Below are 17,259 nucleotides of genomic sequence, written 5' to 3'. Positions count from 1 at the left end.
CAACATAAAGAGCATATCCTAGAACTAGAACATTAGATAAACAAGCTAAAAATATAATCTGTAGCAAAACAAATCTGATCCCTGAGGTACTGATGTTCAGCGATCCTATCTAAAACAAGCAGAAAACTCATCTGGTAAGTGTTATAAAAAAAAAAAAGCAGCTTTTCATGGTCTTTGAGTTGAAATAAAGGATCAGACTAACTTTTTTTTTTTTTTCAGACTAACTTTTAAACACCCAAAAGATATGGAAAAATGCAAACCACAACCTACTTACCTAAAAGTAAAATTTGTATCATTATTTCATATCTAGGAAACCAAAAATATGTAGCCTACAAACAGTCTAAAAAGCTGGAGATCTACTCTAGTCAGAGTAAAATCTTTCATATCTCCCTAGATCCCAGGCCTAGCATTGGAATGAGGTACACTAAGCTTGCTGTGCACCAAACTTCCTCTTACTCAAAAAAGTGGAGGTACTAATTCTGTTGTCAGATTGAATTCAGATGCATTTTAAGGAATAAAGATAATACATATATTTGAGATCACACTAACATGGCACAGCTGTTAGGCACTGATGATAAGAAGAATGCTGAAATACCAAAGAAGAGAGAAAGCCTAAAGGCTTAAACTTTATTAAAATATGAAGATTTTCAGTCATCTCTAGTTATACTGGTTGTAAAGAATTGTGACAGACAATCAGATCTCCTCAGGAGGCAGGAATCTCCCAGCCTGGCCACTATATAGATAATCTGCCTAGCTAGCAGAGTTCTGACTATGTGGCTAGTACAATGTAGGCTAAGAATGAACCAAAAGATCTATCCCTCTGGCCTTTCCATATCTTTTAAATACTGCTGACTCCTTTGATGCCAAAGCCCAGGGATGACTAAGTGGTCTGCTAGTATTCCATATCCTTGGATACAGGAGTCAGCTATGATCACTGCTTCAACGCATCAGCCCTGTTCTTCATGCAGTGTGCCTAAAAGTGATAATGAAGATACATAGTTTGTACTTTTCCCCCCTTCTGGAAAAATGTATAAAACAGGCCATAAAACACTCCCTGACACTTCTCCGCACATAAATGTGCTTTTCCTGAAGTGTACATAAAAATTTTGTGACTATTAAACTTCCCATCACTCCATTCTATAAAACAGATTTGCACACATTAAATGAACCACGGTACTTACACATAGAGATCCATAGGAAACTCCTTCATCATGTGTGTTACAATAAACTCTACCATCAGGTCTGAATGGGAAAAAGAGAAAAATTACATCAATCAGAATGAAATTCATTGCTTGCCTTTGGGCTGGGGAAAAAACCTTCTCAGTGCACTTTATTTTATATAAGGCACTTTTTGCAACACTTTCACCACCTGCCACTTGTAAGGTAAAAAGAAAATTAGCTCTCTCCTACTTCCAGAAGGATACTTTGACCTGCCAATAAACTCAGATACAAGGGAGATTTCATTGTACAGATACTTCATACCATGACACTAATGCAAAATGCCAGAAGGAAATCACATTCTGAGAACCAAGTGATGAGGCAAGCAGAGAAAAAAACTATGGATCACATCCGTGTAACCAGACTCAAACTCTAAAGCTATGTCAGTCTATCTCGTCTTCCTATCACACTCAGTTTGACAGGTATTGACTGAAATGGTCTGAGGAGCTTTGGGTCAATAGAGGCTTAATATTATATAGCCTTAATTATTGTTTCTAAAATCAAGTAGATTTAGGAGGTAGGGCTGAATACCCAGGTGAAATGGAATTAAGAGTTCAGATCATTTACCTGAGGAAAATGTAGAATTCTGGGCAGATTAAATTACCTACAATACAGCCCCTTAGCTGTCAGCTCTGTCAGCCTCCTCTCAGCTTAATTTACTCAGAGGAAGTTTTATATGTCTGAACCTTGAACTTCAAGCCTCCTGGCCAGCTGACACACAATTTGGACCAAGAAAGGGAGGGAAGAATTTGAAATCTTGATCAAGTGTAAGACAGTTTACAAATTTAAATCATGTATCAAGGTTAGACTTAGACATTTGTCTCCCTACAAAGATCTTTTTCTTTGAACAAGAGCACCCTTTAATTGAGCATTATACTCCTTGGGATTGCTTTACCAAACTCAACAAGAAACATGGTTTCTTAGGCCAGGGAAGAAACATAACCAGTAACTTCTTCTCTGAGGAGGAAGCGCACATCAACCAGGATCTATCCCTCATCTTAATCATGAAAACCTATCGCTGGCCCAGAAACATGCCAATTTTGATGATACTCACCCAGTACTGCACATACCAAAGGACGGCAGGGAAGGTTCTTGTCTGCTGCCTTCTTCCTGTGTCTCATAGGCTTCACATAAAAAAGAAATGAAACTAGTAGACATCTGAACTAACATCCAATGGCTTACCATCATGTTTTTCATGCAAATAAAATCACTACTGGGGGCTTCCCTGGTGGTGCAGTGGTTAAGAATCTGCCTGCCAATGCAGGGGACACGGGTTCAAGCCCTGGTCCGGGAAGATCCCACATGCCGCGGAGCTACTAAGCCCGTGCACCACAACTACTGAGCCTGCGCTCTAGAGCCCGTGAGCCACAACTACTGAGCCTGTGTGCCACAACTACTGAAGCCCGCGTGCCTAGAGCCCGTGCTCCGCAACAAGAGAGGGCACCACAGTGAGAAGCCCGCACACCGCAACAAAGAGTAGCCCCCGCTCACCGCAACTAGAGAAAGCCCGTGCGCAGCAACGAAGACCCAGCACAGCCAATAAATAAATAAAAAGAAATTTATTTTTCAAAAAAGAAAATGTGACTGTGTAAAGGCAGCAACAGTAGCAGTTTAAAAAAAATAGTTTTTTTTTTAAGAAAGTTTTAATATAAACCTCAATGTGATATTTCTGAACATACCTCCAAGTTTTAGGAAATTCCCTGATCCTTCATACTCTTATTTCCCCCACCTCTCAGATGAATAAATCAAAGCAGGATCTAGCATCAACCAATCAAAGATCGTACTACATTTTGAAAGCAAAAGGCTTAGGCCCATCTCCTTGTTGAAATCTACATTACTGATACATTCTATCTCGTATATACTTGTATAAAAGTATATCTCTAGTCAAGATATACTTTTGAGGGGTTTTTTTGTTTGTTTTTAAATTTATTTATTTTACTTATTTACTTTTGGCTGCGTTGGGTCTTCGCTGCTGTGTGCGGGCTTCCTCTACTTGCTGCAAGCAGGGGCTACCCTTCGTTGAGGTACGCGTGCTTCTCATTGGGGTGGCTTCTCTTGTTGTGGAGCATGGGCTCTAGGCACGCAGGCTTCATTAGTTGTGGCACACGAGCTCAGCAGTTGTGACGCACAGGCTTAGTTGCTCCGTGGCATGTGGGATCTTCCCGGACCAGGGATCAAACCCATGTCTCGTGCACTGGCAGGCGGATTCTTAACCACTGTGCCACCAGGGAAGTCCCTTTTTGTTTTTTGTTTGTTTGTTTGTTTGTTTTTGGCCACGTTGGGTGGCATGTGGGATCTTAGTTCCCCGACCAGGGATCAAACCCATGCCCCCTGCAGAGGAACTGCAGAGTCTTAACCACTGGACTGCCAGGGAAGTCCCCTGATACATTCTAATATTACTGCCATGGGTATATGATTATGGATCTTTCCACCCTCTCTTGAGTAGGTAACACCTCCATGACACACACAAAAAATCCCAACAACCAGTATGGGTCTTCTGAACAGCAGTTAAGCAAGAGCCCTTTAGCATAAATTTCCACCCACACTTGTTCTAGTAGGATCAATTTTGTGTTGGCAGAAAAATTCCTCTAAGAAAAAACAAGAAGCAAAAGTCACACTTACCATTCTATGTAAGTTTACTCGAAAATTCATGTTGTCATCATGCAAAAATGCATTGGCATACTGATCCTAATAAAAATAAAAACAGATTAAAAGTAAGGAATGAGTGCTATACTTAAGACACTCAGTTTATAATCTGTCTATAATCTATCATCTTAAAGCCCAAGGATTTGTAGGACTTAAAGAACTCCTTTCAAGGACCAGTTAGAGAGTAATGGGATGAGCCTAGAGCCTTTATGTCAAGCCCCACTTAAGCCATGAGATTTCACTTGGGTGTAATTTCCCAGTGTGTCTCTAACTGGCCAAAAGTCTCTAAGCAAATTACGAACAATAAAAATTAAGGCACAGGCACTTGAGGCAAATGCTGAGAGGCATGTGTTTTCCTATTCTCTCTTCCTTCCCATCTGCCCAAGGAGCCTGCTCTGTTTGTGACAGCTTGAAGGTTTTCATAGGGATTGCAGGATACATGTGCAGGCCCCACATGAGGATCTACGATTAAGAAGAAAGGTCTGCACTCCGCCGGGAACGGGCTTGGCATAGCAAGAGAAAGCTGCTTACACAGGCAACATGGCAGTAGGTAAGACCCCGTCTCTCCCTGGCTTTGCTGAAGACTGATATAAAATCAAAAACCTCTCACCATGAATCAGTAATAAACATCCCTTGGCCCTTTCCCAACATCTCTTCTGAAGATCTGATGTGCCTACAGACTCCAATTCCTAGGAACTGTTACCATTTGTGAAAAACAACTCCTTTGAAGATTTTCTTAGAAAGATTTTTGAAAAGCAATTACACCAGTTCCACTGCTAATAAGCAGCTCTTCTATAACCAGCTACCCCTAACCTGGTGAAAAGCAGGTCATCTTTTCACCAAGAACATAAAAATGGAAAGACTGAGAGAGATCTCTGTTCCACATGGACCACGCCTTAATTGTTTTTCTTAGGAGAGAAAAGATCAGAGTAAGGAGTAAGTGAAGGAAGAGTCTGAAACTACAAATTTAGCTCTAAATTGACTCAATTTCTGCCATACCTGTGTTGCCACCAAGATCTAGGGTGAGTTCAGGCCTAATTAATCCAACCAAAAGTGTCTCCTTACAAAGCCCAAGCATCTCTTCTTTTTTCCCCTCGGGTTCTTGTTCTTCATCAAACTGCAATCAGCCCACTTGACTCAGTTTCCAATGCCCCTCTTCGGCTTTTGTCTCCACCTGTCCCCACAGAAACCTGAGCTCCTTTTTTCATTTTGCTAAATGCAAAAGACCCAACATGAACAGTTTCAAAAGGGCAGGACTGTTTTCTCTGAAGAGGTATAACTCTCTTCAGAGTTTCAAACTCTGAAGAACTAGAATCTTAAAAAAATAAAATAAAAAAAGAACTAGAATATTCCAGTTATAGCAGTTATCACATCACAATTCATTATTAGGTCATGCAGTAAATACTGAGCCTACTATGTGCCAGATGCTAAGAATACACTGGTGAAGAAGACAAAGTACCTCCTATTGCTTACATTCTAGTGGTGCTTACATTCTAGTGGAGGAGATAATACAAAGTGGGAAGATTTTCTCTCCTAAACTTTGGGACTCTAAAAGTCAGGGGACAGGAACTTGGAAGAAGCGCAGAAAGAGACAGCACTTTGTTAAGAGATTCGCTAATACCAGAAGGCTCGTGAGACCTACCTCTGCAATACACGTAAGGATAATCAGACAGAGTTTGCCGCTGTGAAGCCGGTGCTCATCTGAAAAGAAAAAATAAACCCTTCTCTCTAAATCATCCCGACCATGTTTCTATAGAGAATAAAGATGTGTATCATCAAAAAGAACATTCACACTTTCTCTCCCCACAAAATTCATGAATGAAAATCAAGGTTCTACTAGAGTAATCCTTGCTTTTCTTCTAGGCAAAAGAATTCCCCCATAAGATTTTTTTCCTAAGTATTCTGGTAGTCTGATGGATAGCTAACCATCTTCCTGAGAACCATCCAATTATTGTAATGGTCACTAATACCATGGCCCAAGTCAGGGCTATGCCCTTTGTTTCTATATCAGCCCTTTGCTTCTGAATAATCAGACCTATTCCCTTTCCCACCCCTCCTCATCCACTAGCTAAAAGCACCACCACCTTTACCCATCTACCACAAAATCTAGAAAAGTTTTATAACTGTTCATAGCAAACTGGCTATGAATCAGAAAGAAATTAACTGGAGACTAGGGTCAAGCTCATGCTTCTCCTTGCACTGTGAACACTACTTATGCCCATAAGCTGATCATTTTTCTTCCTGCCAAAGCTATTCACTCTAAAATATTTATTTAGTACCTACTATGTGGCAGGCACTGTGCTAGGCAATAGAGACATAGCACTGAACTAAACAAAGGTATGTGGTCTCCCAGAACTCACATTCTTGTTATTAAAAAAGAAGGCAGGGTTACCCTGGTGGTGCAGTGGTTGAGAGTCCGCCTGCCAATGCAGGGGACACGGGTTCGTGCCCCGATCCGGGGGGATCCCACATGCCGCGGAGCGGCTGGGCTCGTGAGCCATGGCCCCTGAGCCTGACCGTCCAGAGCCTGTGCTCCGCAACAGGAGAGGCCACAACAGTGAGAGGCCCGCGTACAGCAAAAAAAAAAAAAAAAAAAAGAAGGCAACCTCAGTAACAGGGCTCTAAGCCCAAACAAATGACCCAGAAAGAGCTACTCCATCACTGCCAATTACCAGAACCATCAAAACTTCTTTACTTTCCAGGATCTTTGTGGGTGAAGGGGTGAAATGGAGGTAAAAAGAGGGTCATTGGGACTCCCTGGTGGTCCAGTGGTTAAGAATCCACCTTCCAATGCAGAGGACTGGGGTTTGATCCCTGGTCAGGGAACTAAGATCCCACATGCCACAGGGCAACTAAGCCCATGAGTGGCAACTACTAAGCCCGCACTCCACAACTAGAGAGCCCATGCACCACAACTAGAGAGAAGCCCGCGTGCCGACACAAATATCTCACATGCCACAACTAAGACCTGACAAAGCCAGATAAATAAAGAAATAAATATTTTTAAAAAAGAAAAAAAGGTCATACCAGCATATCCAAACCAGAAAAATGGCTTATGATGTTTCAAATTAGCTTTGACGGGACCCAGACTAAACTTCATTCTGGAGAGATCTATTAACGGATTACAGTGCTGTAGAAGTTAGCTAACAGTACACACCCTGACATTAACCTGTTACTTCCTCAAAGATGGAATCTATCAACTAAAACCTGACAATCAGAAGGCATAATGAGGGTGTGGTCAAAGAAATACATTTGCTTCTCCCCAGTGATAGGCAGTGCAAAAGAGTAATGATGATGCTCCTACCTGACATTCCCAGTAGCTTACAGCAGAGCCCCTAGGCCAGAAGAGAAATGCCTTTGCCTGCAAAATTAGATTCATAAGACTCTTCTACCTATTCCTGGCCAGAGTTTCTCTGGCACTATCCTCCCCTTCCCCTTAAGCTGATAAGCAACTCTTGTAGAAAAGCCTGCAGCTATCTCTCCACTTAAAAGAAATTGTTACTGAAAACAAAAATAAGGCATATTTCATTATAAACATTTTTTTAATTCAGAAAAGTACAAAAAAAGAACAATAAAAACCAAGTTTAATCACACCACCGGGAATTCCCTGGTGGCACAGTGGTTAAGAATCCACCTGCCAATGCAGGGGACATGGGTTCGAGCCCTGGTCCGGGAAGATCCCACATGCCACGGAGCAACTAAGCCCGTGCACCACAACTACTGAGCCTGCACTGTAGAACCTGCGAGCCACAACTACTGAAGCCTGCACACCTAGAGGCCGTGCTCCGCAACAAGAGAAGCCACCACAATGAGAAGCCCGTGCACACCACAATGAAAAGCAGCCCCTGCTTGCCACAACTAGAGAAAAGCCCATGTGTAGCAATGAAGACCCAACACAGTCAAAAATAAATTAAAAATTTATTTAAAAAAAACAAAACTCTGCAACAGTCTTCAATATCAGGGTTGAAACTGTTGGATAAATAAACTATTTATTAAAAATGAAAAAATAAAAATAAAATAAATAAAATAAAATGCTAGTGTAGTTTAAAAGCTATTGGTTATGGGCTTCCCTGGTGGCAGTGGTTAAGAATCTGCCTTCCACTGCAGGGGACACGGGTTCAAGCCCTGGTCGGGGAAGATCCCACATGCCTCGGAGCAACTAAGCCCATGTGCCACAACTACTGAGCCTGAGCTCTAGAGCCTGTGAGCCACAACTACTGAGCCCATATGCCACAACTACTGAAGCCTGTGCGCCTAGAGCCCATGCTCCACAACAAGACAAGCCACTGCAATGAGAAGCCCACGCACCGCAACATAGAGTAGCCCCGCTCACTGCAACTAGAGAAAGCCGGCGCACAGCAACGAAGACCCAACACAGCCAAAAATAAAAAATAAATAAATAAATATATTTATTTATTTAAAAGAAAAAAAACAACTATCGGTTATGGAAAACATTCTGGGGACAATTGGGAAAAACTAAATATGGACTATTACATGATATTAGAGAATTACTGTTGGGAATTCCCTGGTGGGCCAGTGGTTAGGACTCAGTGTTTTCACTGCGGTGGCCCAGGTTCAATCCTTGGTCGGGGAACTAAGATCCCGCAAGACGTGTGGCACGGCCAAAAAAAAAGAACTATTGTTGATTTTCTTAGCCTTAATGATGGATATCTAGGAAAATGTCTTTAATTTTGAGATACATGCCAAAGTACTTCTGGTGTGAAGGTAGAATGACGTCTGCAACTTACTTTAAAATTATTCAGCCAAAATAAGAATAACACAGAAATTTAGAGATAAACCAAATATGGCAAAATGTTAATGGGTATATGACTGATCACTGTATGACCCTTTCAGCTTCTCTGTTTACTGGAGTTTTTTCATTTACAAAATTGGAGGAAAAATGCTACCTCAGTGTCAGCATGAAATAAAAGGCTCATTTCCAGAGAAACTTAAAACGGGGATATATTCCACTTATATGAGGTAGTCAAATCCAAAGAAATAGAAAGCAGAATGGTGGTTGCCAGGGATTGGGAAAAGGGGAGAATGTGAAGAATAGGGAATAAGTTTTTAATGGGTACAGTTTTAGTTTCACAAGATGAAGAGTTCTAAAGATGGATGGTAGTAATGGTTGCATAACAATGGGATCGTACTTAGTGCCACTTAAAAATAGTTAAAATGGTAAATTTTACTACAATAAAAAATATAATAGAGATAAATAAATAAAAATTGTAAACATATAAATCTGGTATAAAGAAAAAACTAGGTTTAAAAAAAAAAACCCTGAGATGTATATACTGGACAGAATTTGCTGGGCTTCCTCCCAATCCCTTCTTCTAGCCCAACTATTCCACTACCCTACCACCGATTAAAAGATCATAGAGGGTTTCCCTGGTGGCGCAGTGGTTGAGAGTCTGCCTGCCGACTCAGGGGACACGGGTTCGTGCCCCGGTCCGGGAGGATCCCACATGCTGCGGAGCGGCTGGGCCCGTGAGCCATGGCCACTGGGCCTGTGCGTCTGAAGCCTGTGCTCCGCAGCGGGAGAGGCCACAACAGTGAGAGGCCCACGTACAGCAAAAAAAAAAAAAATCATAGAAAAATCATCAACAGAGGAAGAACAGGACACTAGACAGAATAAACTCAAACTTTTCTAATACCTATTTCTCTCCCACTTCCATTCTGCATTTCAGGGATGAGTACTGACACTCCTGTTTTAAGTGTTAAAGAGCACAGTCCCTCTGAATCGCACCTCTTCCTACCGTACTCTGTACAATAGTCCTAATTCTCACTATGAGCTGATGTTTTCAGTTCTTGTCCTCAAAAGGGAATTCCCTGAAACATGCTAATCCCCTCACTTCCCACACACAAGAGTCTGCATCTACTTATCAAAATCTGCTAAGAAGACTTGCTAGTTTTTGTAGAGATCAATTTTTTTCCTGTTCTACTTTGGAGCACTCCCCCTCCAGCTCCAGGTTTCCCCAACACCATCTAATTGTCATCTGGCAATAAGAAATCACTGTTTGCCAGTAATCAGGACCATCACCTTGCACAGGAGGTCCCAATGGTAAATCTTGTCAAAGCTTCAAAGTATTAATGCTGCTCCTTGCTCTAGCTAAGCAGCTACCTGCCACCTCCTGCTTCCTAAGTCCCCAAAGTAGCATGCCTTACCTTTGGTGTCCTGCATGACAATCGAGCTATACTTTAAGAAGGTTATCAGTAGATTACTGGTCTGTACATCTGCATCCAGTGGGAGTTCCACAGAACTTATAACTGGAATAAAACAGATGAAATGCATTTAGCCTATAACATATTCCATCTAACACTTCTACCTATACAGACAGCCAACTTGCCAGCAGGCAAGGAAATCACGAAATAATCTTTTTACACAACAGAGGAAAGACCAAGTGCTTATCATAAAACCTTTATCTAGTCTTCCTAGGCCTCTACAGCCCTTCCTACCCCCAAGATTAAGCCCAATGCCCTTCTCTCCTACCTAAGAATGTCAGTCTCCAGAACAGTGCTTTTCTCCCAACATCCTAAGAAGAGTTTTTTTTTTTTTTTTTTTTTTTTGCGGTACGCGGGCCTCTCACTGTTGTGGCCTCTCCCGTTGCGGAGCACAGGCTCCGGACGCGCAGGCTCAGCGGCCATGGCTCACGGGCCCAGGCGCTCCACGGCATGTGGGATCTTCCCAGACTGGGACACAAACCCGTGTCCCCTGCATCGACAGGCAGACTCTTAACCACTGCGCCACCAGGGAAGCCCTAAGAAGGGTATTTTGATTCCACTTTCTAGCCCCAAGTAATCCAAAAGGGTTCAAGGCCCTTCTTAAAAGCAATTTAATTTGTACCTAAGTGAAAGAGCTGTACTGAATATAAATGAGCCTTGCTTTGATGAGTCTACCGCTTAAAATAAATGACAATTCATTCCTAATATGGAGAAATATTGCTCAATTTTGAGAATAAGGTTTTAGGCTGGAAATACCCAAGATGGAAAGGAAAAAAAGTTAAGGCAGAACTACATTCAAATACTTTTTTTTTTTTTTTTTTTTTTTGCAGTACGTGGGCCTCTCGCTGTTGTGGCCTCTCCCATTGCGGAGCACAGGCTCCGGACACGCAGGCTCAGCGGCCATGGCTCACAGGCCCAGCCGCTTCACAGCATGTGGGATATTCCCGGACGGAGGCACGAACCCATGTCCCCTGCATTGGCAGGCGGACTCTCAACCACTGCACCACCAGGGAAGCCCTCAAATACTATTTTTTAATCCCTTCCCCACCTGAAAGGGAACCTGAAAAGGAATACCAGACTAAAGACAGGTGGACATTACTGATTGGGACAGAGTTTTATATAACTAGCTGCTTGATGTTTCCAAGAGAAACTACCCCTGCTCACATTCTCTGTGTCACAGTCCCAATGAACAGTAAGGGACCAGACTAGGGCTGACAAAGGACAGCCCTAATATAGATTTCCCAAGTTTCTAATACTTTACACGAGACTCAGACATCTTGTTAAGTACTTTTACACTGTCTAAGACATAATATATAAGCAAAAGGAAGCTCATGATAGCCCAGACAAACTAGAGAATCTATAGCTTTCTGTTGTATTTTCACCTACGAAGACTCAGCTGAGTTTGGGATATTATTCATAATATGTATTCATAACGATAATGAATCCCTCTGGAGTTATTACGATGTATGCAGAGAACATTTATTAACAATGGGAAACATTTGCATATTATGGATCCAAAATACATAGCAAGCACAGCAAAAAGCCTTACGAGAAGCAATTAACATGCCTAACCCTTGGCTGTTTTCCCACAGTTCAGCCCCCAAGAACTAATAAAAGACAAATATATTTTTATGTTGAAATACTAAAAGGTCTTAATTCATGTTATGGGTTAATGACCTGAGACTGTCATTTCAATCTACAGCCTATTCTGAAGCTCAGAGCCCGTAATCATTCCTTTGTTCAATACAAAGAGGCATCTAACTGGTTAGTGGGACTTTTTTCCCCACTCAAACACAGTAATAACTAAAAAACTGCCTTATATATGTAGAAATATAGAAGTATATGTATTTTTAGTTTACCGGAAAGTCCTCTTATGCCAAGGCTGAGCAGTCAAATGTCAAGTCTGAACTGGAAACAAATGTTACAGCTAAACTGCTGGCTTTTAAAAAATAATGGCTCCAAAAAAAAAAAAAAAAATGGCTCCAGTGACATACCTTTAAATATAACTAGGCTATTGAGCACCAGTTATATTAAAAACCAATGAAAAACCAAAACTTGAAAACAGGGTTATAATACTTAGACTCGAACAGAAGGAAATGAGTTAGGAGAGAAGAAAAAGAACAAAATAGAAGAGATAGAATAAAATCCCTCACAAATTAAAATCTCCTTCCTAAGGAAGAGTTTATTCCTTGATCTTTGGCTTCATAATTCTTCCCAGCAGCCTTTGTCAAGGGAGACAGTCACTTGAAAGTGGGCTGACTCCAATCTTCCCACTAGAAAAAATAAAAGCTCACTGGTTGTAAGTAAGCACAAATCCTGCCATTGCATAATCAAGTGTGTGGGTGGAAGTGTTCCCAATGAACAGTTTGAAAGGCATTTCTCTGAAGCATCCAAACCCCAACATTGCATGGAACTCAGATACACACACACACACATACACGCACGCACGCACACACGCACCTACATACACGCCTTTTGATATCCATGGTAACCAGGCAGGCTTCATCGTTAAAGAGAAAGATCAGTATTTCCATTGGAATATTTGGTGACCTGAATAAGCAGAGACAAGTAGGCAATCCTGCTACATGTTCCTTCTCATTAAGATACAGGTGTGCCCCGCTTTTCGAAAGCTCATTTTTACATAAGCCACTTTGCCTTTACGAAAAACCTACATTAGTATCTGTTTTCGCTAATGGAAAGAATCCAAAGAGAATTTCCACTTTTAAGAAAAAAGGCGGGACTTCCCTGGTGGCGCAGTAGTTAAGAATCTGCCTGCCAATGCAGGGGACATGGGTTCGAGCCCTGGTCCGGAAAGATCCCACATGCCGCGGAGCAACTAAGCCCACGAGCCACACCTACTGAAGCCCACACGCCTAGAACCCGTGCTCCACAGCAAGAGAAGCCACTGCAATGAGAAGCCTGCACACCGCAACGAAGAGTAGCCCCCACTCACCGCAACTAGAGAAAGCCCGTGGGCAGCAGCGAAGACCCAACGCAGCCAAAAATAAATTTATAAAAAAAAAAGAAACAAAGAAAAAAGGTGAAGTGGGGAGGGGCAGAATAGGGTTAGGGAATTAAGAGATACATACTACTATAGAAACTAAATAAGCTACAAGGATATATCACAGGGATTACAGCCTACATTTTATAATAACTATAAATAGAGTATAATCTTTAAAAATTGTGAACCACTATTTGTATACCTGAAACTTACATAATATTGTAAATCAACTATACTACAATTTTTTAATTAATTAATTAATTTAAAAAAAAAACAGACAAGAGAGGGAATACCCTGGCAGTCCAGCAGTGAGGACTCTGAGCTTTCACTGCAGAAGGCCCAGGTTCAATCTCTGGTCGGGGAACTGAGATCCCACAAGCCGCCTGGCCAAAAAAAAAAAAAAAAAAAGAAAAAACAGACAAGTGATAACAAGTATTGGTGAGGATGTGGAAAAAAACGAACCCTTGTGCACTGTTGATTGGTGTAACCACTGAGGACAACTGTATGAAGGTTCCTCGAAAAATTAAAAACAGAACCACCATATGATCCAGCAATCCCACTTCTAGGTATATATACAAAAGAAATGAAAACAGGATATCAAAGAGATATTTTCACTCCCGTGTTCATTACAGCATTATTCACAGTAGCCAAGATATGGAAACAGCTTAAGTGTTCATCTACAGATAAATGGATAAAGAAGATATCATATATATATATATATATATACACACACACAAAGGAATATTATTCAGTCACAAGGAAGAAGGAAATTCTGCCATTTGCAGCAACATGGATGGACTGGAGAATATTATTCTTAGTGAAATAAGTCAGAAAGAGAAAGACAAATACTGTACTGAATCACTTACATGTGGAATCTAAAAAAAACTGTCAAACTTATAGAAGCAGAGAGTAGAATAGTGGTTGCCAGGGGCTAGGGGTGGGGGAAATATAAAAAGGTTGGTAAAAGGGTACAAAATTTCAGTTGTAAGATTAATAAAATCTGAAGATCTAATGTAAAATACAGGGACTATGTTGATAACACCATGTTGTATTTGAAATCTGCTAAGAGAGTAGAACGTAAATGTTCTCACCTCCTCCAAAAAATAAAAAGATAAATATGTGAGGTAATGAATGTGTTAATTAAATAGATGGGGGGAATTCTCTCACAATGTATATGCATATCAAATCACCTCAATAAAACTGAAAAAAAATTTAAAGAAAGTATACATGTTCCATTTTTTTTCCCTCACATTTAGACGATGAAAAGTAGAAAAAAAAAATCCTACCACCTACTAACAACTAGAAATGAATGTAACAAGAGACAAGAGTTGGGGGCGGGGGGGAGAAAGAAAGAAAAAAGGCAAAAAATGAAAGTCGTGTTCAGCGTTTGTTTTAGAGCAAGTTGTAACAGAGGCAGCGAGCATCCCAGGCAGTTGAGAGTGGCACCACCAAATTCCTTCCCCAGAAGCTACACGCAGCATCTAAGTATCAAGCCGCCACAGCTTTAAACTGTGAGCATCTGTGCTTTTTCTAGATTTCCTTTGTAAACCTGTTAGCAAGATGTGTCCTCAGGTAATTGCTTCTTTGCTTTACGCCTTTTCGGCTTACAGAAGGTTTCATGTGAGAGCTCTACTTTCAGACAGCAGGGGAAACCTGTATTTTGGAATTTGACTTTCAATTCTAAACAGATCCAATTTGCTGCCATAGACTTGAATATCAGTGGCACCTCCCAGTCATGCTTTTATACCAATAATGCTTGTACTATCTTGAAATGGTAATGCCACAGGTGTTATATGAAACTTTGAAGAAGAAAAAGCAGATCAAAGACAGTCATGTCACACAGACAGGAGGGAGGCACAAAGAAAGGATCAAAGTTAGATTTCCTGTACTTCTTTACCCAAAATGAGGTCAACATTTGAGGCAAAACATCAAATATTAATGAAGATTATTTTTAGGTTAAGTTATTCCATCAAACACACCCAGCTGACAATAGAACCAATTCAGGCTGACACAAAGTTTATCAGGCAAAATTCATTATTTCTTTTCTGTTACCCTTTTCTTAAGTGCCAGTGGTAAGTGGAGATTTTTTTGTTATTTTTTTAGGGAGGGAAGTCTTAAACACCCAGCAAACTCCCAATTATTATGCACTTGTCATTTTTTAATTGGGTGTACCTGGCAGACACATAACAGTGAGCAAATCCCAGGTTCACTTTCTCATCCATTTATTCAACAAATATTTACTAAGCAGTGACCATGCAGGCACTATGCTGGGCAATTAGTGGTAAACAAAACAGGCATGGTCCCAGCCCTGATCCATGTTGTGGTTTTTAGTCTCAACTCTCACTAACCTTAGGCAAACCTCTTATTTCTCTGGCCTCAATTCTCTCATTTGTCAAATGATAACAAGAGATAATATTACTATTTTACATTTATTTTAGCGAGATATTCATAAAACATCTCATCTGAGCCTCACAAGTACCCTGACAGTTTGGCAGGACGGACATCACTGACCTCTGAGCTCCCTTTTAAATCTAGCATTCCATGATTCTACAGCCATTCCCTGAGGAGGACAAGCTGGAGTTATATAGCTTCTTTACAGAAAAAAGCATTTGACTCTCTTTTCCAGACTTTTCTTTGGAGCTTCATGAATCCTGAAGGACAGTTCTTCAGATAATTTCTTAAGCAAAAGAATTAACAATTGTGCTTTTTGTTAAAAAAAACAAAAAAACCAAAAGAACTATGCTCACCCCTGAAGTTTCAAGATCATATTCGTCAAGAAAACAAAGGAGATAGTGGACTTACCATCAGAGGAGGGCGGCGTGGTCCCCAGTGGTGTGGCTGGGGTTGCTGGAGCAGGGCCGACGGGGGTTGTCACCAAGCCCATTTCTGGATGACTCTGAACGAGAGCACAGATAAGGGTAAGAAAGAGAAAATCCAGTTCTGGGTATCCTCTGCTTATCCTTTCTGGTATTCCTGGCCTCATAATTAGACAGAAAGCTCACTGAGGAGGGACTGCTTCTACATTTAGTTCCTATGAGTACCTGATTACTGTTGATGCTTGCTAAACTCTAATGAGAAGCTCTGCAGGCTAGTTTTCTTTAAGCAACTAAGTTCCCATTACATAAGTTTTTCTGCAGAACCACATGAATAAAAAACTGGGATAGGGGCTTCCCTGGTGGCACAGTGGTTGAGAGTCCGCCTGCTCATGCAGGGGATAAGGGTTGGTGCCCCGGTCTGGAGCCTGTGCTCTGCAACAGGAGAGGCCGCAACAGTGAGAGGCCCATGTAAAAAACAAAACAAAACAAAAAAACACAGAATTATTCCACACACACACAAAAGGGCACTTGCTGTCCTATTTGAACCTATCTGAGAAGGGACTATTCTTATCAGATCAACCTAAAACATATCTACAGACTGTTCTAATGACCACATAGTTGACTAATAAATGCAGGTGAGCCAAGGAGATAACAGGTACTATAAAAAGAGCTATGCAGAGGGCAGCCTTCCCATTTCACAACAAACAAGAGCGTGTGGGGCTGGGAGGCAGAGACATGGGTGAGACACCCACTGGGGACCAAAACAGATAACTCCTCTTTCCCTTACCTTCCTTAGCCATCCCTGCCACATCAGCTCTTGAAAATTGGGCTGAGTGGTGGCTACTCCCTTCTCTTCCCCAACAACTTTACCAGATTTTACCCATCTCACTTCTTCCTTTAAAATCAGTTACAGAATTCAAAAAGCAGACAAGGAACACCCTGAGAATAGTGGGTAAAGTCTCATGTTATCAGTCATGAAAAATGATAAGTCCCTCTTAGCCAGACCCTCAAACCAGCACACTGCTTTTTGACCTTATTTTTTTTGTTACTGAAACTCAGTGGATCCCATACACATCTGCCCTTTGAGAAAAAAGCATAAGCAAACTTTCCTGTAAAAGAAACCTTCATACATATTTTAAACAGTCTGGCTTTAAAATAAAAACACTTTATCAATTTTTTAAGACAGCTTTCATGAGCATCACTCAAGTTTTCAACCTATTTAAGTTCCCTTCTGTACCAACTACCGAGGCTATCCCTTAGGCAAGTGATCCAGCACTCAGGATTCTATGACTTTCTGCTTTCAATATTTGTAAACTTTTTTTCTTTTTTTTGGTTAACAGCTAACCTTACGCTGCA

The 17,259-nt window shown here is 41.1% G+C and overlaps 1 protein-coding gene across 8 annotated transcripts in view; it reads right to left on the bottom strand.

Moving 5' to 3' along the window:
- The window catches only part of ARMH3 (armadillo like helical domain containing 3), a 170,248-nt gene that overhangs the window by 114,165 nt on the left and 38,824 nt on the right, over positions 1-17,259 (bottom strand). For 7 of the 8 annotated variants that reach the window (XM_060286475.1, XM_060286474.2, XM_060286471.2 and 4 more), the window contains 6 exons: positions 15,890-15,983; positions 10,030-10,131; positions 5,507-5,565; positions 3,841-3,906; positions 2,273-2,342; positions 1,182-1,242 (listed from right to left, as the gene is read on the bottom strand). In XM_060286475.1, coding sequence (XP_060142458.1) covers positions 1,182-1,242; positions 2,273-2,342; positions 3,841-3,906; positions 5,507-5,565; positions 10,030-10,131; positions 15,890-15,983 — 452 coding nt within the window. The remainder of the gene's footprint in view (positions 1-1,181; positions 1,243-2,272; positions 2,343-3,840; positions 3,907-5,506; positions 5,566-10,029; positions 10,132-15,889; positions 15,984-17,259) is intronic. The other variant, XM_060286473.2, reaches the window with a different exon arrangement.

The sequence above is a fragment of the Globicephala melas genome, chromosome 16, assembly GCF_963455315.2.
Source record: "Globicephala melas chromosome 16, mGloMel1.2, whole genome shotgun sequence".
NCBI classification, from domain to species: domain Eukaryota; kingdom Metazoa; phylum Chordata; class Mammalia; order Artiodactyla; family Delphinidae; genus Globicephala; species Globicephala melas.
The sequence above is the reverse complement of the archived record's forward strand: the minus strand, read 5'-3'. Positions and strand labels throughout refer to the sequence as shown.